Source organism: Rhopalosiphum padi, chromosome 1 (genome assembly GCF_020882245.1).
Source record: "Rhopalosiphum padi isolate XX-2018 chromosome 1, ASM2088224v1, whole genome shotgun sequence".
NCBI classification, from domain to species: domain Eukaryota; kingdom Metazoa; phylum Arthropoda; class Insecta; order Hemiptera; family Aphididae; genus Rhopalosiphum; species Rhopalosiphum padi.
In genome coordinates this window covers 92,662,685-92,687,210 of record NC_083597.1, presented here as the reverse complement: position 1 = coordinate 92,687,210, position 24,526 = coordinate 92,662,685, and the positions used below count along the sequence as shown (strand labels likewise).

The 24,526-nt window shown below is 25.4% G+C and overlaps 1 protein-coding gene across 7 annotated transcripts; it reads right to left on the bottom strand.

The window, feature by feature from the left end:
• Positions 1 to 3,494: 3,494 nt before the first annotated feature.
• LOC132918633 (2-oxoglutarate dehydrogenase complex component E1) lies at positions 3,495 to 23,339 on the bottom strand. 7 transcript variants are annotated; one of them, XM_060980007.1, is made up of 18 exons: positions 22,633 to 23,339; positions 19,770 to 20,026; positions 19,489 to 19,701; positions 15,245 to 15,350; positions 13,820 to 13,882; positions 13,296 to 13,551; positions 12,927 to 13,161; positions 12,654 to 12,833; positions 10,480 to 10,660; positions 9,891 to 10,018; positions 9,676 to 9,828; positions 9,344 to 9,572; positions 8,886 to 9,164; positions 7,961 to 8,139; positions 7,759 to 7,881; positions 7,229 to 7,695; positions 6,754 to 6,867; positions 3,495 to 4,275 (listed from the first exon to the last, which is right to left on the bottom strand). In XM_060980007.1, the coding sequence occupies exons 2-18, from the start codon at positions 20,019 to 20,021 to the stop codon at positions 4,176 to 4,178; spliced, it is 3,258 nt and encodes a 1,085-aa protein (XP_060835990.1). In that variant the 5' UTR covers positions 20,022 to 20,026; positions 22,633 to 23,339; the 3' UTR covers positions 3,495 to 4,175. The 7 variants fall into 7 exon arrangements, with proteins under 7 accessions (XP_060835990.1, XP_060835989.1, XP_060835993.1 ...); XM_060980006.1 differs by lacking the exon at positions 22,633 to 23,339 and adding an exon at positions 21,392 to 21,531; XM_060980010.1 differs by lacking the exons at positions 13,820 to 13,882; positions 22,633 to 23,339 and adding an exon at positions 21,392 to 21,531.
• Between the last annotated feature and the right edge of the window lie 1,187 nt (positions 23,340 to 24,526).

The window sequence follows — 24,526 nt, the reverse complement described above, 5'->3', positions numbered from 1 at the left end:
ATATTCGCAATGAGCCAATAAATCAACAAACGAAATTTCATCACACTGGAAGTCAATCAAATTTTTATCAATCCAATACTGATACCAAATATTAGATTCCTCTATCATATTTTCAATTTCATAATGATCACTAATCTGCAGCTTAATTTTTTCTTTGAAATCATTAATGGTGTACTTTTTAATATTTGTAGGATGCATTGCAGTAGGCTTATTGAGAATGCTATTTTATTTGTACTTGAAAATCGTCGTGAAAGAGATGATATTAGTGAATCTAAGTACGGAATAAAAATAGAAAGTCTGTAATAGTGTTCAGCAGAATCGGTTTCGTAATTTGATCTATTTTTTATTTGGATGTAATACGTGGAATTTTAATTTTTGCGCCAATTTTTTCTGCCATAAATACGGAGTTATTAAAAATATCATTAAAAACGATATCTGATTGTTCTCTATTATTATTAAATATAGTTAATAAATCTTGTATATGATTTTGGACCGAGTATAAATCAATAGATTTTGCCTGCAGTTTATTTGTAACTGGTTCTAATTGAGTTGAGTATTTGGATATAATATTTAAAGATATAATAAATTGTGATGTCGGTGTTAACTTTAAAATCTGAGTCATTATTATGAGATAGTTTTTCTAAAAATGACTTAATATTAATAAAGTTTTCAGCAAAAATGCGAATAGATTTATATTTCGCAGACCAACGAGTATCACACAAAAGTGGTATATTTGTACCCAATTTTCGACGAAGTACACTTTCACGAAAAAAATTAATAACCTCTTTAATTACTCCTACAGTATTTTGTATTTCTGTCACTGCATTCAAATGATTTACAACCAGATTAAATCTATGAGAAGCACAATGAAAAAATGTTGCTTTAGAATATTTATCACAAATTATTTTCTGAATTCCGTTTTCCTTTCCAGCCATTACTGAACACCCGTCTAAACCCAAGCCAACAAGTTTATTCACATCCAAACCGTATTTTTCAACAGAAGCCAAAATGTATAGGTACCTATACGACTACAGACTACGACCTATCTATGATGTTAATATACGATAACAATAATATATTTTTATACTTATTTCATATCTTAAAAGTGATTTCAACATATAATTTGCCTCGGTGATAAAGTAATATTATGGTTATATTTATTGAGCTACAAGTTCATATTTTTTTCCAGGGGGGGGCAAGTGCCCTGTCTTGCCCCCCCCCCCCCCCCCCAACCCAATGGGCACCCATGGTAGGTTGAATCAATTTTTGTCTAAAACATTACATTTAAAAATAATAATAAACATTGACATTTTATGTCTTCAATCTATTTTATCAACCTAACTGTAATACTATTAATACTAACAGTAAAATAAATTACTTTGATAGTTACATTAAAAACATATCATCATGAAATAATATACTCCATTAAATATCTACACAAAATTGTATTTCTTTTCTTGTACAATGATTTAATTTTTTTTTTACATCGTCAACTGATAACTGATAGCAGTATTTCAATGGGAGATATTTTATGCTAATTTTATTACCTGTAATTTGCGTCACCAATAGATAAATTTAAATATACGTGTGTAATTTATGCCAAAATATAAAAATATAACAAGTATTTTGCGCCACATCTAAAAATTAATTTTGGTAATTTTGCACCACAAAAGAAAACGAAATAAAATACATAATCTGCGCTACATTTTTAACTTCAATGGTTGGAATTTAAGTATACTAACTACACTTATTTATAATTATAATTTATAATATGACTGATTTTAAATTATGTTTTTTTTAATTACCGGAATTATACTTATTTAATACTTTTAGATTCTGAACGGAGTGATGAATGTATTGATTTTACAATGATGTGTTTTTTTTTTTTGTGTGTCAGTCATCACGTTTTGGAGTAGTAATAATGCTTCAATTTTTGACTTCAGTCCCTCTTTGAATAGGAAAATTCATCTTGTTGGTACTTTGGGGGGGGGGTCAAAAGTAAAAAATTTCCAGTAGTTTTCAAAACCATCGGGAAAAACCCTGAGAAAATAAAGGATAAACGGGAATTTTTACGCATAACTACTTTTCGACAAAATCGATTTTTTGATTTTGCTGTAACTCAAAAACGAATCATTGTAAATACCTGAAATTTTCACCAAATTTTTATATTATGGTTATCTATTTACGATTAAATTTTGACCTTTTTTAAGCTACTTATAGACAATTGAAATTTTCGACTTTTCTAGGTTTTTTTTCTTAAAATGCCAATAAAAAAATTTGGCTATCCAAAAAATCTTTAAAATTTAATAAAAGGTTTATTATAAGTTGTACCTATCGTAGTAAAAAAAAATCAAAAATCGTTAGTCACAAATTTTGTTTATAAGCATTTAAAGTTCAAATGTTTACGAAATATATCAAAATCACGAAAATTTGCAAGGAATTTTGAAGTTGAAAATTCATAAAATTTTTGTGATTTATACTTAAGGTTCAAAAATCCAATACAAGGTTATCCATAAGTTTTCCCACAAGTAACTGTAAAAAAAAATTTCAGCGTCAATATAGAAAACATTTTATGAGCGTATGAAATTTAATTTTTTACAAAATCACGTAAAATAACGATATATTACAATTGAAATATAGGTAATAATATAATATATCTAACTAATTATCATTAACAAATTATCTCCGTTCAAAATTGATTTTTATATACAATGATACCGGTCATTACTCATTGCATTCAAATTTAACACATCCATTATAGTGACCAGTGACCTACTCTCCATCTCTATTATACAGCAGACTAATACCCACTTTTTTTAATTACTTTTAATAATTTTCTAGAAATATATAACTATTAAAATGAACTTGGTTGACCAATGATTAAAAATACAATAGGTATGTTAATTTGTAAAAAAAACTTGTTAAATTATTTAAGTGGCGCAAATTAAAATTTTTGAAATGTAAAAAATGGTGCAGATTACATAATACCCTTTTATTTAATTTTATATGGTGCAAACTACAACCTTAAAAAGTGGTGCAAATTACATATGTTTTTTTTCTTTATGTTGCTTTTGGCGCAATTTACATACGCCCATTTCAGTTACATGTTTAATAATGCCATAATTAATAGTTAATATATACTGAGGCCCATTTGTTTAGGGGGTCCAAAACAACACGATATTTTTCTTTTAATTATTTAATATAAACTATTAATTTTTTTTAATAATCAAAATTTTTATACAAATTCAAATTAACAAAACATGCAATAATATTTTTAAAAAAAGTATATAATAATTTTAGTAAGATGAAGACCCCTCAGATTTCTCTATATAATAACTGGGAGGGGGCAAGTAAAAATGTTGTAATAGCAATTACTTTACCAGATAGCATTTTGAAAAATAAACATCTCAAAAATGCTAAGATAAAGAAATAAAACTTGACTTTCCAGAATTTTAAATCATTCTGATGGAACATATAAATATACAACACATAAATTAAAAGTCTGTAGTGTGGACCAAAATATATTTTAACGAATAACACTTTATAGTTTTAATCATACAAGTTGATCATAGGTAATTGGTGCATTAAGTCAATAACATTAGTGATTGTTTAAAAGAATACTTTTGTAGTAGGTATAAATCATTAAATTATTTAAATTATTAACGACTACCATAATAATATAACATAACATACAATACTGAAGACTCAGTTAACTAAATACATTTTTGGTAGTCAATTTAAATATTCACTATCTTATAAATACTTTCACATATAATAGTATAAGTACATAATTTAGATTGGTTTGGTATGCAAACATTTTGTGAATTCAATAAACAAAGTCTATAGTAGATATTAAAATCTTTAGGTGTGATAACAAAACTGTTCGAGAAATTAAAAACAAATAAGTTTTTAAAATTGATAATATTTAAGTAAGTTAAAAAAAAAGTACTTATATTTAAAGCTGTAAATCAAATACTATGATACAATTAAATACTAATAACATTTTATTAAATAATAAATTAACAATTTTTAATACAATGTATGTATAAGTTTGAATCATACATAAAGTGTTGGCATATTATATTTTAAGGATACAGAGAATTTGATTTATAACATCTACCACATACTTGGATAATATGTTGATATTTAAATAATTTATGTTTTATTTACTAATTTTAAACTGCGAATGATCGATCAAGAAGTGCTTTTAGCTCTTTCAAATGTTGCATTTTACTTCCAGTTGCAGATGATGCCGCTGTTGGTCGTCCAGCATAACTAAAAAAACAAATACAATAATTTTCAATTATATGTAATAAATAAACATATTTTTAAAAACATGTAGAAGCATTATAAATCATCTGTTTCTATAAAAAACAAATATAAATCAAATCCGTGTCAGATTAGTAAAATCATTCAATTCATGATGATTTGTTTATATTTTAAAATAAAACACTCATTCTTAGATAATAAAAAATATTATTATATCATTTAAGTATTCATTATACTCATTACCTCATTAAAAGTAATTATATATAATGTATTTTATATGTATTCAGTTTTAAGTACTTACAAGATAATACATTATGCTAACCTATACCTAACCTTGACTTATTTTATTAAAAACACCAATATTTTAATATTCTATAAAGAGCAATAAAATGTATTGATTTTACAATACATATTTTTTTTATTTATGTAATTAATAGTAAAAAAATTATTTTATTTTCAACTTTTTTTAGCAGAACTGTGAAACTATAGTTGGTAGACCTACTTCGGGGAGATCAAAATTAAAAATTCCAAGTTATTGTTCAAAATAATCGGAAAAAACAAAAATTTCACACAAAACCTGTTTTAAAAAAAATCGATTATATTATTATATTACAATACATACAATTATATTATAATTTAAATATAAATAACCGAGGATACTTGAATTTATCACCAAATGTTTATGTTAATATTTTATATACATAAACTATGTAGTTAGTATTTATAAATACCTATTTAAGGTTTAGGTAAATGAAGTAGCAGACCAACATTTTGCGGGATATCCCCATGTTACTCATTTTGTTAACCTACACTTTAAATACTATCAAGACAGATACCGTCTATTATCTGTAATATCTGATGTGCACTTCTTGAATCATACGTAACGTCAATTGTGAGACAGATACGAAGAATCGGTAACTAAATGGAAAAAAATATCAATAGGAATACCACAAAGTAGTGTCTTGGGGCCTATCTGTACTTAATACATACCAAACAACACAAGGTTAGCTGTTTGCCGACAATAAGGCAATTAAGATGTGAAAAATCGGTACACATAGACTATACGTTATGCAAATCACGAAAATACTTGAATTATACTCAATCAATCAATCATCAACCCCACAAAAATATTATAGATTAAATTCCTAAAAATGCACTTTAAATTTCATTTAAACGGGAAACATTAAGTCTACCAGAAAAAAAATTTTGATTAGTCGGACCCCATTTAAAGTTAAAACTTTGAAAACAAAGTCTACTACAATATGTATCTATTATAAAACCGATTTTAACTTGTGGCATTAAACTGTGGGGTTGTGTCAGTAAATCTATCATCGATGTCATACAACGCTGTCAAAAATAAAAAAATCGACCTTTAGAATATCATTGCATTCTACTGGTTCAAATTAAACGGCGAATAGCACGCATCGCAAAATGATAATGGTAACAATAACAAATGAAATCCAAAGGTTTTCTCACAAATAATAAACGAGTTTAGATCACCATAACAATTCCATTCTTAGATAACTTTTAAGATATCAAACATCATAAACATCTGAAACCATACAAATTAGTTTAAGAATCTAGATTAAGGGCAGGAGCCACCAATTTCATTGATGCAACTTCATCAACATGTAATATATATATTATTAATATCAAGTATGTAAAATATAAAAAATTATTAAACGTATTTATAAAGACTAAAGAATACTAAAGTCAAAGTAGCCCTAAAGCATATATCGATTCCGAAGGCTCTACTGTTTATAATATCGACACATCAATTTCGCCAAACACTGTTTATTCCCCCCTTATACATGTATTTTAAGATGTATAGTTTTATAAATTACTAAATTGTATAAAATTATAATAATTGTATAATTAAAACTAAAATGTATGAATGTAACTACTTTTGGTAATATCTAGACACATGTTTCAAATAAGTGAAATTAGAAATTTTATTATCATTCAAATCATTAGTTAAATTTTCAATACATTTTTTTTTTATAAAAAACACTATTTTTATCGATATTTATTCAAACATTTATTTTGTGAAATAGCAAATGCTTTAAAAAAAAAAAAAAATGTATTGAAAATTTAACACATGATTTGAACAATAAAAAAATGTTGTATGCTCACTTATTTATATGTGTCCAGATGGGGGGAGGGGTGAACAGTGTACAATGAGAATAGAGTTAGGTTAAAATATTTTAAACGCTTATAAAAAAATATTGTGACTAGATTTCCAATGTTTTAATTGAGAAATTAACAACTTATGAGCAGCTTTGTATTAACTTAATATAATCTCCCCTTCATAAAAAACCAACTAAATTAAATTTTCAACCAGAAACCACTTCATTATAATCATTTTTACTGTTCCAAAACATGAAGACTAATAAAATAAAAACTAACATCATTCAATTATTTTTAAACAAATACATCTGTTGTCTAGCTCAGAATTTAAAATAAACATATTTATTGAAATCTCACCTAATACTTTGAGTTGAATTTTTCTGGTCGGATAAACTTGTTTTTGTAACACCGTCATTTGACCACGAAGAAAATATTCGTGAAAAAAATCCGTCAGAATTTTTAACAAATGGCCTGCACAAATAACAAAATACTATTGTTTTTTCCTATACCTACTCTCTCTCTGTATGTATTTTGTTTAAATATAAGTAGGGTAAGTAAAGCAATTAAAATATAAGAAGTTTATGTAATTAGTCATAAACTTGTAAAAAAGCCTTCTTGCTTCTTCTCATGTAAAAATATTTATTTTGTAATATTTTTTAAATTAAATTAATTGTATAGTGGATATAATAATATAATACTAATACAATATAAAAACAAAATAAAAAATATGCTTTGTAAACTGGAACCATCAAATAATATTACCATATATATGTTTATACTTCTATTCTAATAATACTCTTATATTCCCAAAAAAATGTTTAAGTTAACTCACCCAATAGATTTGGTGTTGTTCAATACTGTGTGAAACCTTGGTTGTACATAAGGCCATGGTCCTTGATTTTTATGTTCTTCCTGTGACCATAAAATATCTGCGTTAGGGTACTTGGCACATTCTTGTTTGACCAAATCAAATGGGAATGGTGATATTTGTTCAACTCGAGCAATAGCTACAGTATCTACAAGATTATGTTCTTCTCTTGCTTTGGTTAAATCGTAGTATACTCTTCCAGAACAGAATATTAATCGTTTAACATTGCTTGCATTATCAGCTGCAGCACCCTTTTCTGGGATTATTCTCAAAAATTCTGTATCCTCATTCATTTCATCAAAACTAGATTTAGCTTCAGGATGACGTAACAAAGATTTAGGAGTCATCATAATGAGTGGTTTACGGAACGGTAGAGCAATTTGACGACGAAGTATATGGAAATAATTAGCTGGTGTAGAACAATTTGCAACCTTAATAAGAAAAAATAGCATGTTATAAATTAATATTTAAATAAAAATAAAATGTATACTTACAATCCAATTAATATCATGCAATTGACGTACAGCAAATTCATCGCTTTCTGGGGGAAAATAATCTGGATCATCAGAACTCATTTGCAAGAATCTTTCAAGTCTGGCTGATGAATGTTCTGGTCCCTGAAAGATACAAAAACAATTAAATTTAAATTAATTAAATATGAACATCAATAACAATAATAATATATTGATGTATTACCATTCCTTCAAGACCATGAGGCAGTAGCATAACAAGACCGGATTGTCTAACCCATTTAGCTTGTCCAGAGCCAATAAATTGATCAATTATACACTGAGCAGTGTTATTGAAGTCACCAAACTGAGCTTCCCAGCATACCAAAGCATTTGGATTAGTCATCGAAAATCCTAATTCAAAACCTTGAATGGAAACATTTTAATCAAATTAAATTTATCAAAATTATTAAACTCAAAATCAGACAAAATATCAAATAATAAAAGAAATATTTGAAATGCATTGTACTTGCATAGGTTTGTAATTTTTTATCTACACCTATTAAAGAATACACTGTTATTAAGGTGATATAATTGAAAGAGTGAATACTAATTTATTTTAACAAAATATTATTATTTTATTTGTGTGTTAATTTGTTTTTAAATTTAATATTCAAAACAAAGTTTAAGAAATATAATGTATTAACTATTATTTTAATAATGTTATTATTCATTAATTATTATTTATTATTTATATTTATTAATTTTAATGTTAAAAAATAAATTAATAAAAAAAACATATTTTTTCATATTTTACTAATATTTAAAGCAAATATTCAAATTTTTAATAGAATATAAGCATCATATTATTTTTGCTATTTTAAGAGAATATAAATCCGCGCTCTACTAATAACTAATAGTAATAAAGAAACAAATGGACGACAGTACCTTAGGTGTGTTAAAGTATTATATAGAAATATTGAACGAATTTATTAATTTTATATCCAGGGTAGAATTTATTAAGTCTTTAGGAAAAGATTTGATAAGCAAAATAAAAAGGGATTTTAAGAGAGTAGGTGGTTGGGTATAAGAATAATAAATGTAATTCGAGGAAAAAAAGTTCAAGCCACTGCTTGCCTATATTAATTAAATTAAAATATAAAAAAAGTTACCCAACACAGCAAATTCAGACAAAGAACTATTGCATACAGTATATGATGCCTGATCAGGATATAAATTACACAGAGGTCTGTAAGTGGCTTTGTCAACAAGTTGGTGATGAAGTACATGATGTCGATGAGAAAATGTGCCTCTTTCAACATCTTGTCCACTTAATCGAACATGAACTCCATCTTTTAACAGAGATCCAAAAGCCATTGCCTCTCCCAATGCCCAATCAACTGTACGATTTTCAACCATTTGCATGCGAGCCTTTAAAATTCTTTCAATACCTAAAATCAAATTTTTATATTAAAAAGTATAATTTGTATTAATGTATCATCTAATTTTAGTAAAACCTTAAATTAATAATTTAAACTGTTTGTGGTGTTTTAAATATATTCTATTAGTTAAACCTCAAATACTCCCTCCCTCTCACTAAAAAAAGTATAATAAATGAGTAATAATATACCTCTATGTATAACAAACTCAGCAGCATTTGGAGGAGGAGATGAAAATCGTTTACCAATATGTGTTAATGTTTCTTCTTTAACTCCAGACTTTGAAGCTTTTAAAGGATCTTTACCCTCAAAAAATCCTGACCACGGAGAATCTAACCAATCTTTATATTTGATAGTCGTTTCTTTTCGTGAAGTCAAGTAAGCTTCTTCACAAATTTTATCATATTTATCCCAAACGTCCTAAAACATAAAGTGTAATTATATTAAGAATTATACACTATATAAATTTATATTTTTATATTTAACATTGTGAAAATTGTAAATATAAAATGTAACTTATTACTTTAACTTCTTCTTTTGTAACTACTTTTTCTTCGATTAATTTTTCTGCATATTTGTCCAAAACTGGTGGGGTTTTTTTTATTACTTTGTACATAATAGGTTGTGTGAACATGGGTTCATCTATTTCATTATGACCATATCTTCTATAGCTTACCTTTAATTGAAATATAGAAATTAAATATGAACATAAATATATATTTATTACTAAATAATTACAAGGTCAATGACAACATCTTTATGGAAAACATTTCTCCATTCAGCAGCAATATTACAGACATGCATGACTGCTTCTGGGTCATCAGAGTTGACATGGAAAATTGGAGCATTTACCACTCTAGCAACATCTATAACAAACAATATAATATTTAAAATTTAATTTGATATTATTTAATTTATCATCTTTTAATACTGTTTTAAACATGCACAGTATGATACGTATTTTTTTTTATATACATTTATTTGAGGTTAACATGATAAAGGTTTTTAGTCCGCATTAACTTAATATTAAAAAAGAAAATATAAGTTAATATACATATTATATCTTTATATAAATGTTGACATGTTTTTGAAGAATTTATAATTTATGGTTTAAGTTTATATTGTACAAAAATGTATTGAATGTGGCTGAATTCTGATAGCCTATTATTATACATAAAATAAATATACACCGCGAGTCCCCTGAATTGGTATTAAATATTTATTTTTTACAATATAATAATGTGCATATTATATAAATAAATTTGAATCAATTATTTATTTAATCATTTCATATTTTATGAATGTTAATATATTTTGAAAACTTTACCGGTACAATACGGTGATGATCGTGAATGTCGCGGATCAGTAGTGAAACCAATTTGATTATTTACAACAATATGAATTGTTCCGTGAGTAGTATAATCAGGAAGATCAGATAAATGAAATGTTTCATACACAACCCCTTGACCACAAAATGCTGCATCTCCATGAAGTAAAACAGACATAACCTAAATTAAAAACAATAATAATTTAAAGTTATACACTAAATGCAATATACTATATAACTATTACATATTTATATATATATATTATTAAGAAATATAAAACAATCTGTAAACCATAACACAACAAGTAATTTGGATAATACATTAACATCAATGGTATATTGAAAGAATTTTGAGAAAGATACTTATTGATAACCACCTACTAACATTAATTAATTAAATTTATAATCACTAGTATAAAAAAAATCACCATTTCAATTTTGTTTAAATCTTTAAAAGGGTTTATGAGGGATGTAAAATGTAGCTATATATTTAATAAAGGGATTAGTACAGACATGTCAATTCAGTTTTAAAATAGGACTGCTAAATTTTTCCACCATCAAAATACAGTAAAAATAATTAAATGTATTTTTTTTTTAAAGATAGGGTGGGTGGTTCTTTTATACATTTTAGCCAATTTGCAGAAGTCTCACAACCAATCTACACATCAAAAGATATAGCATTAGTTTTTTTTTTTCAAAAAATTGTTTCTACAATACACAATCGTGTAGATGTCGTAGATGTGGAGTTTCAAAATTCATAACTTCTTCGCCCAAATAATGCATAATATAATGAAGGTTTTTTTCAAAATAATTCTATATCTATTAAATTAATAGCAATAATTAGCAAGCATTTATATTTATATTGCCTATTATGTTACTTTGAATCTTTATTATACTGTCATTATCTATAAATATAATTCATAGATTTAACTTTTAACAATTAACTTATAATGACCAATATCATTAATTCAAATAAAATTTTTGATTTTAACATATATATATATACTAATAAAGAAGTAAGCAATATATTATAGAAAAAAAAAATAGTGTAAGCTGTTAGCATGTAGTTATCTGAAAATTAATAAATAATTTGGAGTTTGAAATGAAGAGTTCTTAAATAATTAACAAAATGAATAACATGAAATTGATTTTTACTAATTTTTAATAGTTTATATTTATATCACAATCTTAAAAAGTTAATAAGACAGTGATAAATATATTTTTTAATTTTGATCCGTGATTATAATTTACAACTATCAAGTAATAGCTACTACAATAAAGATTAAAATAATATATTATTTATAAAATATTTTTCAATAATTATTATTAAAGTATATTTATTACATTTTGGCAGTACCAGTGCAGTATAAAATTGAGTTAAGCTTTATTGGTACAGAAAAAAATAGGGCCACCAATGTATACCCTGGATTAATACTCGAGTTAAATTTAGCAAGGAATCAGTCGTAAATACTTGTAATAGAGTTTAATGAAATCTGAGACATTTTTAATTTGTAAGTTTTTATGAAGTTAGTAGTTGGATATGTACCACGGGGCTCTAGTTAAAAAAAAGATAGCTATGTTTTGGAAAGACTGGACCTATTAGAAAGTTTGGATGGTCCTCAAATCTGTATGGTAAATAACCAGTTAGGTCTGATCATTGTAATGTAGTTTTAAAATTGTATATAGATTTTAGGAAGGAGTAAAAAAGATGGAGTACGCTATTAGCAAGTTTTTTTGTTGTTGTTTAGATGAGGAAGTAAAGCACTTATCTAAAATAATACTTAGGTACTTGGTCTTATTCAGAACTGGTGTGCTTTTATTTTTATGTTTTATGGTTGGGTAAATACCAGGGCAAAGTGTAAAAGTGACTTGAGATGATTTACTTTTGTTGATTTTTATATCCAGTTGGTAGACCAAATGTCTTTGGTTTAAATGTTATTGAAGGTGATGTGCTGCTATAATGTCATGGTTAGTAACCACATTTAAATTTAAATTAATTTTTTTTTGATTATTTTGTATTAAAAATATAAAAGTGTAATTTAAATTTATAACTACGTCCATTCACATGGAGTAATTATTTCTTAATTCATAGTAATGTTATATCTTATATTTACTTATTAATTATAATTCTGACAATATAATTTACTTAGGTTAGGTTAGGTTAGAATACTAACTTTTTTTCCTTCACCATCTCCTCTATAGAACTGTTCAGCTCTAGTTTTTCCTTGTACCACTGGATCTACAGCTTCTAAATGTGATGGATTGGCTACAACAGCTAAACGTACATTCTTGTTTGTTGCTCGATTTAAACGTTCTATGTAGGTACCCAAATGATACTTCACATCTCCTGATCCCTAAAAATAATATTTATTTAAATAATTTGGTTTTTAATAGATTTAGTAATCGTTCTAAAATTTGAATAAATTAAAAATTAAATATTAAATTACGTCATCTTCAGCTTCCAATGCGGCAAATTGAGTAAATATTTGACTTAAAGGTTTGCGACAAATATTTGCTAAAACATTTAATCTTCCACGATGAGGCATACCCATAATAACTGATTCTACACCATATTCAGTAGACTTATCTATAACTTGTTTCATAGCTGGTATTAAAATTTCACACCCCTCTAAGCCAAACCGTTTTTCGCTAGACCATTTACGAGCCAAGAAGGATTCAAATCTAATAAAAAAACCCAAACATTTTATACACTAAAAAAAATTATTCTGCTGTTAGGAATAATTAAGATGCATGTAAAATTGAATATAAATTATAAATACTGTAATTTTTATCAAATTAATAAATTTAATTTATACCCTGTGGCTCGAGTAAGTCGGGCTAATATGAGCCTTTTTTGTTCTTTCTCCATTTCCATTATGCCTGGTGTTTCCATTCTCTGTCTAATCCAATTACATTGTTCTAATGAATTAATAAACATGAATTCTACACCAATTGAACGACAATACGTATTTTCTAAACGGTTCAAAATTTCTTTTAATGGTAATGCATTTTCTTTGCCACCAATAAATGTTGTAGATGGTAACTTAAATACACGTTCCATATCAGCTTCCTCTGTTATTTAATTAGATAAAAGAAGTTGAATTAACTCAAAAAATAACAATAAAAATAATAATAATAGTAATAATAAAACAAATATAAAAATACATTATCTTTTCATGTAGGTGCACCTAAATAATGAGATTATACAGACACACAAAATTTAAATAAATAGTTATGTTAGTTAAAAATCAATCAAAACACACACAAAATCATCATAATGTATAGCATGCATAAATAATAATAAAAATATGTATATAAATAGCACAAACTTACTACATACCCATTAATTCGGCTACTTTATTCTGTAGGTGTTGAGAATATGTAGTATTATCGGGTGGTTTGCCTACAAATAAACTCTCAGTTTAAAAAAAAACAAGTCCAAAAATCAATAAAAATATTAATTAAGTTTAAAATAGAATTACTTAATTAGAGAAAAATAAAAAAAAAAATGGTTAAAATAATTATTTCTAATAAGTGCTTATAAGTGAAAAGTAAAAGATCATTGTATTAAGTATAAAATTATTAAACTAAAATAAAATCTAATAAATAAAATAATATCTACCAAGTTAAATCGTATTACTAATCTACATCGTTAAATAAATTATTACAAATTGTTTTATGAAATTTACCAAAACAATTTTTTAACTTTCAAAACTATTTAAATCACTATTAAATAATTTAAGAGTTTGATATCTTTATTATCCTAACAAATTAATGTTGATTAATATTTTCTAAGTAAATTATTTTCCTGAGATATATAAAATTTGTCACCAGAGTTCATTCATTTGTAAAAAGTATAGGGCCTTGAGTATTAGTAAAAAATAGAATTTAATGGTCTGATACTAACTTGTCTTTATAAAATTGGAGCTAAATAATAAATATATATGAAAAAGCAAGATTGACATAACAAGCAGCAATGAACAAAAAGCAAATTTTATGAACCTGTTTTTAATAAATTAGGAAAGAATGGCTAATAATTTGTGTTAATAACAAAATGCAATAATTTAAATATAAATCAAATTGTATGCATTTATATTATGTATAATTATAAATTAACAAAAACAATTTGAAAATATCGCTCTTCTTTTTATACTAAAATATAATTAAATGAAAATCTAATTAATAATAAATAACATTTATCTAAAAATAAAAGATAAATTTACATTTTTTAAGTTTAATATTTTAAGTTGCTACCTAACGTATATTTTTTTCAGTAAATAAGGAATATATGTATTAGTATTCTTATAAGTTCCATAAAATCTGAAGTTTATTTATTAGTGTTTATTTTCTTTAAATATTTAAAAATTAATATACATTTTACATTTATAATCTATAAAAATATTATCTAAAAATTATTTAATAATCAATTATATGCATGCAATAGAAATTAAGTTATTAACAAATTGAATAAATGTTAAAACAATTATAATACCTAATATACATAGATTTAATATTGAATTCAGGGCTAATCAAATGAAATTTCAAATGTAATAAATTTTTAACTTTACATAATGTATTGAGATTTATATAACTATTATTATATAAATTTAAAATTAGTTAAAACCTCATGCATATTACGAATTAAAATATACTAAATATTATTATTTATTAAATAGCTATGATCTGTACTCACAAAACAAATTTAATAAACCAACACAAGATTGCAGTTAAGATTTTAATGTACAATGCAAACTGTACTACTTACCAAATGGAGGATAGCAACCATATAAAATCTCTTGGGGCAGTCTATCATCTTGGTCGACTTTACTTAAATTTAAAGGATCAAGGCGTGCAATATGATGTCCTCGTATCTAATGGGACGACAAAAAAAAAAAAAAAGCACAAACATATTTATTTAAAACAAACAAACAATTTATATTAGTAAAAATTAAAAATTGTATTAAATTAATACATTTTAAGCTAATGATTAAATGTTTTACTATTTTAGAGTAACAAATAATTATCAAATTATCAAACAGTAGTAAAATTCAAAACAAATAAATTATGTACCCAATTTATTATGCCTAACTAAATTGTGTATGACTATTGTCTATAGACTATAATAATTAAACATCATATTTTCTATTGAATCTTATTACAAATAAAAATAGAAAAATTCAGAATTTTAAATCTGATTATATTTATTTGAATTAAATAGACAGTATAAAAATTGTATGCATGTATTAAAATGTATATTGATAATGATGTACAATAATATACATAACTTAATATTTAAAACCAATCAATTATAAAAACTTTTCAGATAATTTTAAATTGTATATTTGTTAAACACACTTTTTTAATTAATATTATAATTTATATTGATCAATATGTTAAACATAGTAAGAAACTATACAAAAATAATTTCCCATCAACTAAATTGATCAATATATTACAAATATAAAAATAAAAATAAATGAAATTAATACAAATATTAGTAAATTGTAAGTCGAGATGGACCAAAACTTTTTCACAACTACCTAATTTTTTGAAATTATAAAAATATTAGCTAAAATGAAATATCTGTAAATCAAAACTTATTTCTAATATTTTAGATTTCAAGCGAAAAGCCTAACCTACAAATTGTTCAACTATATATTATTAGATGTCTAGTAGGTCACTGTAATGGATGTGTTAAATTTGAATTCAATGATATATCAATGTATAAAAAATCGATTTTGAGTGAAGATAAACTTTCAACTAATACCACTAAGTGTTTATCATATTTTTTTTAACATAGGTACCTAGTTAAATTGTTTATTTTAATTTTAGTATTACTGTAAGTTGATATAATTTTTATTAAAAATATTAAACTTATTAAATTGATTAGTATTTAATTATTATAATATTAATATTATTTATACTTATTTTATAATTGATATTAACAACTTAATTATAAACAGTGTGAATAGGATCATAGTATATAATATAGATAGATACTATCTTAAAATGAATCTACAAACCTATTTAAGAAATGTCATTGTACATAGTAAAATTCATAATAATAAATATAAAAATTTTATGTCTTAAAATAATGATTTTGAATCATAACAAAATAATTAACATTATTATTCATCAATAAAATATAAAACTTCATCTATGTTCGTAATTTACCTTATTTTTATTATTTATTATTAATTTTTTTTTCAATAATATTGTTACTAGATAGAAAATGTATATTATGTAATATATCATTTACTTTAAGGGGATTCGAAGCAGTGATTTTGTGTTTTTGTTTAATACACATAGCATTATAGACATTCTATTTCCAATGTACCAATTGATATAATGAAGTGATAAGAATTATGAATACAGATTTGAATTTGTCGTCAAATCTACTTGAGATCGACTTTCCCACATATTTGATTTTATCCCCTCAAAATCCTTAACGTTATAAACTTTTGTACATGCTCACACATGGGCCTTGGATTATAATAACACTAAAACATTTATTAATATTTTTATATTTATTCATTTTGAGTCTAATCTGAACAAAAAAATTTTTCTTAGAAATATTTAATTCAGTACAGGATTATTAAATATATGAATAAAAATTAGTATGTAAATAATTATATTATATTACAAAATTGATCAAAATTAATAATCAATAATTTAGTTACTTATGGTTAAAGAAAAACTCAATTTAGACATGCACACACTAGTACTGATAACATAAAAACAAAACTGTTTAAAAATACCTTAAATGTCTATTTATATTCTTAGCCCAATCTTACCAATTGAATGTTGTCTTAGAACAACATCATGAGGTCTACCTTTTTTTCGAGCATTTACCAAATCTGCATTCGTAAATCCAAGGGGATCAATTTGAGATACAAAATGACCTCGAACCTATAGTGTATAAAACTTAAGTAATATATTCCTTGTTTATAATGTCTAGCTTTCCAAAAAAATATTATTATAATAAATAATAATAAATAATATAATCAATATCATAATCAATTAAAACATAAAATATACATTTAAAAAATATCAGTCAACATTTTTAAAGTTCCAAAATTTAATAATGTAAATTGAAAATAATACATTTACATTACTAAAAATATCAACTATAATATTAATTAGTTTTTATTAAATATTGAAATATTTTAATTATACCTACTGCTTATTCAAATATTAAAATTAGTTGAACTAATAAATATCACATATAGATATATAATAATAAGTAGGGTGTGACTTTAAAGGCAATATAATTAATAAAAAAAAAAACAATTACAAAATTTATTAGAAAATTAAATAGTTTATATATGTATTGTATATTTTAACTAGTTTGTATTAAAAAAAATAATTCACTATCATGTACTTAGATAAACTGTTTTCAGTAATGCAGACAGACAAACAATTTTGAATCTAATATCCCCACATTATGAACATATTTTAATCTATAGATAGGCAGTGCTCGACTTGGGGGGACGCAGAGGGACAGAATACCCCAACTAATTTTTCAGAAATTTTAGCATACCCCTACTATTATTTTTAAGGGGAACACACAAGACGCTTCATCATTTTTATTTTTTATCAAAATGCACAAAATACCATCATAATTTGTCTTATGGATTATTTCAAAATTGTGCATCTAAAAAAATAAATAGTTAAAAATCAATGTTTTTTTTTTATTTATCTACTTTTATTATCCTTTTGAGTTAGTTATTATTTCTTAATATAATATATATAACAGGTACAATAATTACTAATTACTTATGTTATATATTAACTTATTGTTTTCTAATTGATTACCTATTTAAAAATATTTTTCATGATTTTAATAGGGGTATTAGAAGGTGTGGAGGCATAGGCCCCATGGCTCAATAACGTTAAATAAGTAATAGGGATGCTTTTTTTTTGAAGTAAACAAAGTCCCCCTACTTTAATTTTGCCAAGTCGAACACTGTAGATAGTAGTATGGGTACTTGTATAAAACCAAATACTTGATAAAGTATTTAGCAATATCGATAATAAAATCCATTAAAAATAATTGACAAACAACAATGTCTTCAGGAGATCTTATCAATTTGTACCATTAAAACCCATGTTATGCATACAATTATTAAATCAATTAAAAAATTAAACACAAAAAGGCATTTATAAGTAAAAAAGCCAAAAAAAGGCAAAAAAAATACATCTACCGTCTTCAATATTTAATGACACATTTTTATATAAAAATTATTTTTCTATTATTATTATTTAAAAAAAGGCTTTTGCCTTCAAATCCAAACCCTAATAACAAGTTACTAAAAGTTTAAATTAAATTATAATTAAATTGTACTTAATAATTAAAATATAATATCCAAATTAAATTTTAACTATTCAAATTTATAAATGTGTTTATATTTTTAAAAAGTATAGCTAATATGTTACATTATGATTATTTATTATTGATATTTCTGATATTACATTTATTTTGGATTTATTCTATGATCCCTAAAAACATTAATTTTGTGCGTGACATTATACTTGTATGTGAGACAGGACCGGATTTTGATTTGGCTAGTTACCGAGTAAACCTGGTGGGCAGCTCAAAATATGGGCCGATTATGAGTGTTTGGTCATATTTTTTTTTTTTTTTTTTATATAACTATGATAAATTAGTACAAACATTCGGTATGTTGGAAATAAATCTAAATATACATAAATATTCAACATGTATAAACTAAGATTGAAGTACTACAATAATTGTTATATGAGAAATTAAGAAGGACCTTTTAAAGAGGATAAGAAATTGTTGTATTATTTGTCAATTATCTGAAAATATTTTTAAGGACCAGATGTGATACTATTAGTACCATTGCATATCTATTATTGCATAAATATAAATACATATTATAATTTACTATTTCAATTTGTATTTATAAAAAAACTGTAATCTAATATTTCATACTATAAATTAAAATCATAAGATTCTATAACACTATAACATACAATATATTATACCTGATAAGATCTTATAATCGCTTGTACTGCCAAATGATCATCAATCATTTTTTCACTAAATACTCCACCAATAGCTGTTGTACTTTGAACTGCAGGTAATATACTAGACAACAACACCTCATTTTTGCCTGGTGGAGCCAATGATGGTGGTGCCTGATACGCTGCACCTGGCTGAGCTCCAGCATCACAGTTTTTAAAAAAGGTATCCCAAGACTATACAAATATAAAACAATAAGAAATAAAAAGTATTATATTTTGAATAAATCTAAACATTTACTTACAACATTGACACTTTTGGGATCTGCTAACCACGCATTGTACATATCTTCGATGTAAGAAGCTGAAGTACCATTAAGAAATTGCTCTTGGTTAACATTAGTTGAATACTTATTCTCTAAAACGGGTAATGATTGAGTAGCTCTTATCAGAGATCTTGATTTTGGTCCTATTAGCCATGTTGCAAATTTTTGTCTACCAACAATTGTTGGCACACAAGGAACTAATTGATTTACAACTGACTGTGCTCGATGCATTATTCCTAAACAAATCATTAATAAATGTTAATAGGTATAAAAAAATAACAAAATAATTTTTGCATCAATATTGAAAATACTTTAAGACAAAGATTTATTATATGGTTTGTATATTAAATTACGCATACATGATGACTCATTTAATTTAAAACTCAATATTTTAGAAAACACTAACGGTTTTGAAAAATATTTTTAAATAATTTTAGTTCATTATAAAACAACATTTTTAAATAAATCTAAACTTTAATATTTATAACTCACTCATAATCTAATAGACAAAACTTAAATTTTTATACAAAAAATTACTCAAAAAATTATTTTACTTACAAAGCGTTTTTATTAAAAAAAAATAACTTATAATTAAAAATTATAAGGATAATAATACATTTATTTTGAAAAATATAATCTTTTAATCACTTAAAATGATGTAACAAAAATATATTCAAAATAATGAATGTCTTACATTTTTACGAATATGACTATGATTTCATGTGGAATATGGGATTAATACATTTAACTATACAAATTACAAGTAAAGGTGCATATTTTTTTACAATAGACAATTATTGGATTTTTTAGTAATATCAGTGAAAAAGTATTATAAAAATGAAAGAGTATGATAGGTTGTAAAAAAGTCCAAAAATAATATAAATTTAATTAGGTACTACTAGATAATAAATTCAATAATGTTGAGAAATATTTCTTTGATTTATTTAAACAGCTAAATAATTAATGTATTTACATAGAGTATCGTATTGTTTTTAATCAATAGGTAACATATAATATAATATAATATGTTATCATATAACATCATTAAAAATTGATTAAGAATACATACCTATTAACTACTGCAACTTATCAATATACATATTATGTAAATGTAAATATACAAAATACAATATTTAAATTTATAATCCATATATTTCAATATTTCATATTTTATTAGTATATGCATCAAAAAGAAAATTTTTGATGTAAAAACTGAGATAATATGAGGTTAATAACAAGTAACTACTAATGGATCCTATGTATTTTTCTTCAATTGTGTTTGTTTCAAGTTTAAATTATCTTTAGTAGCAGTTCTCAACCTTTGGTACGCTCATAGAGGGTATGTAAATATAATTTGTAATTTTTAATAAAATAAAATTCTATACATATAACATAAACTTAAACATTATTAATAAGCAAAAAAAAATGGTCTGGTGGTACATAAAAAATTTCAAACTGTACCTAGGTGGTACACGAATATAAAAAGGTTGAGAACTGATCTATAGGGATACATAAAATATATATGCTCGTTCTTTAATTTTACATTACAATTTTATATCTGACAAATAGTGATTTTATAAATAGAATATTCAACATCTTACTTTCTGGTACAAAGCCAAACATCAATTGAAAGCGGTACAAGGACATTTAGTTTTTCTCATTATAAGACAAAATATTGTTTAGGAGCAAAATAATCCAATACATTTTATTGATATTAAATTTATGTTGAGTTACAATAAATATTGATTATTTTATAAGTTGATATTAATTTTTTCACATACCATTTTTCGATATAATTTCTAGTTAACTACCTACTTTATAATTGAGTAATTTAAATAACAACTAATTTTTCTTTTTTATCAATGTAAGCAAAATTGTTAGATTATGGGAATTAATATTGAGCAATATTTTACATTTGACACGTGTTATGTATTAAATATTTATCATCCAATTATTTAAAAGTATTAAATAATTAACTGTAGAAATAATCAGATAATTACTCATATGAAATCAGAATAAATTGATAATTATACATTCTTAAGAGTTTCTTGATAATTTAGTATCAATGTATCACAACACTAATACACTATCATTTACTATATAGGTCTCTGTGAAATGATATGATACAAAGCCTATATTCACCTGACACAATATGCGTAACATGATAAACCTATAGACAAATTAATTATTCTTTATAGGTCTATCGTATATGGATATAATAATAATAATAATAATAATAAATAAATAAATATACAATAATAAAAACAAATAAGGTATACTACAATAATATAATATTTAATATAGGTTAGACCAAAGTATAATAATATGATACAAAGTGTAAATGTATTATTTATTTGTATATAAAATGTTTAATATTTAAACAAGTAATATGGTTTTATTATGGCAATAAATAATTGTAGTATAATATACCAATGCATAGTTAAAATATTAAGCTAACAATTAGTAGTGATTTATATAAGAAAAAAATGGCATCAATTCATGTGTTAATTATTGCAGTACTGTGTCAATTGGGTTATTTGGGGCCCAACAATTCAAACACAAATCATCAATTATAATTTATGTAAATGTCACCTTGACCTAAGATATATACCTAGGATGACACGGATAAATGCACTAATAATCACCTATGTTGGGAACGAATCGTCGAAAAAAAAACGCGTTGACATTTGATTTAGCGGAGGACATTGTATGACAGACAAAAAGCAACAAAAACTACCTGATAAAGGTTCATGATGATAAATAAAATACAACTATCGTAGAAAATATATATTATTATAAATAAGTACTGAGTAGATAGAACGTTATATTCGGTTGGACTTACTTTCTGCGTTCGGACGAAAACCGTGCGATTGATACTGTAAATACTGGATATCGTATCTGACGACGGTGTCGCCGGATCGATTATGTATGTTATAGACTGATGTGGCAAGCTTGTCGTTGTCGCGGGCCCGTTGACACGCGAGAAAAAAATAAATTGATTGAAAAAAATTAAAAACAGTTTCGAGTAATTTGTCTCGGCGCGAGCTACATGGGGTTCAGGAGTGATATGGTGTAGAATCTCTCAAACGAACGATTAGTATAACCGCACAAACAGCTGTGTCGTGGACTACTAAGCAACTGAACTGCAGTGATCACAAGTCACAACTCACAACCTGGTCTGAGAATAGGTATCGATGCCACAAACTGCATTACTGAATAATACTGACCACCGCCGGAACGAATGATAAATAATAAGTAATTAGGCGCAGAGAAGTTGTGCTTGTGTAGGTACGTACTATCATGTATACTACGTATAACGAGATGACGGCCGGAAAGTCCTTGGACAAACCGAAAATTACGTGAAAAAATATGGAAAATAGAAGTATATTAAGAGAGGGAGAGAGAAAGAGAGAGAGTGAGCGAGTGAGAAAGTAACAAATGCAAAAACAGTGTAGTGTCACGCTATTATCACGGGGATACGGGCGCGACGACCGACAAGACGGTAAACGTTGTGCACTTCAGCACTCGATTCAGCTCGTGTAGTGATGGTCAGGGAGACGACGACGAGACCTCGACGTCGCAACAAAAATCGATAAGAAACCTTAAAAGAAAAACTATAATGGTAAAATGATAACCCGTTATCATTTATCGTACGACTATAATATTATTCTGTATAGTACTATAGACTATTTTTATAGTATGTACTGGACGACGACGACGACGACAGACGCCATCAAGTTTATCTAATATTTATAGTTGACTAATTAAAATTAAATTATAATATGTATTAGTCACATTGACATTATCTCATTATCATAAAAAAAAACTTAATAAACACATACACATTTCGAATTTTCAGATATTCCTTGGTGTCTGGTGAATGGTGATCCGACAAACGTAAAAACAAAAACTGACGTGTTGACTAAAATAAAAAAAAAATAATTAAAATAATTAAATAGTGTGTATAATATAAAAATAATAGCAATAACATCAGGGGCGTATTTAAGGGAGGGGCCCCATGGGCCCCCCCATTCACTGTATTTTATACTTATTTTTATTATATGAGATATTTTAAAACTCTACGCCCCATGTATGCAAATTTGAACTGAACTTTTTGTTTGTGCCCCCCCCTTAAGACATTTCTAAATACGCGCCTATGAATAACATGATTCTAATATTACATTATATAAAATATTATTTGTTTTTTTTTCAGGGGTCTAGGAAATAAAACTATACCTACACTATACGTGGGTGATATGTCTGTTATCGACTGCTTAATACAAGACCCTAGTCAGGGTTGGACTTATTGCTCAAACAAACGGCCCGGGAAATAATTTTTTAACAAGCCCCATTTAACATATATACAAAGACTCACCGCACTGCTTATTACCGGCGCCAAATAGCTAGCCTACTACAGCCCCCATACGCTCATTTTATCCCGCTCATCCCGGTGTCCCGGTGGCCTAGTCTAACCCTGACCTTGGTGGCTGACGATCTGAAGAATCATTCAAATTCGCTAAAATTAAAATAAGGCAAGAAAATAAGTCAAACTTTTTTAGTATCTTAGATTCTGAGAGGAATGATGAATATAATTAATTTTACAATGATATGTTTGTTTGTGTATCAGTCGACTATCAACACCTTTTGGGACAGTAAAAATGCTTTGATTTTGAAATTGGGTCTAGATGTTTAGTTGGTACTTAGAGGAGTAATAATAAAAAATGCCAAGTCATTTA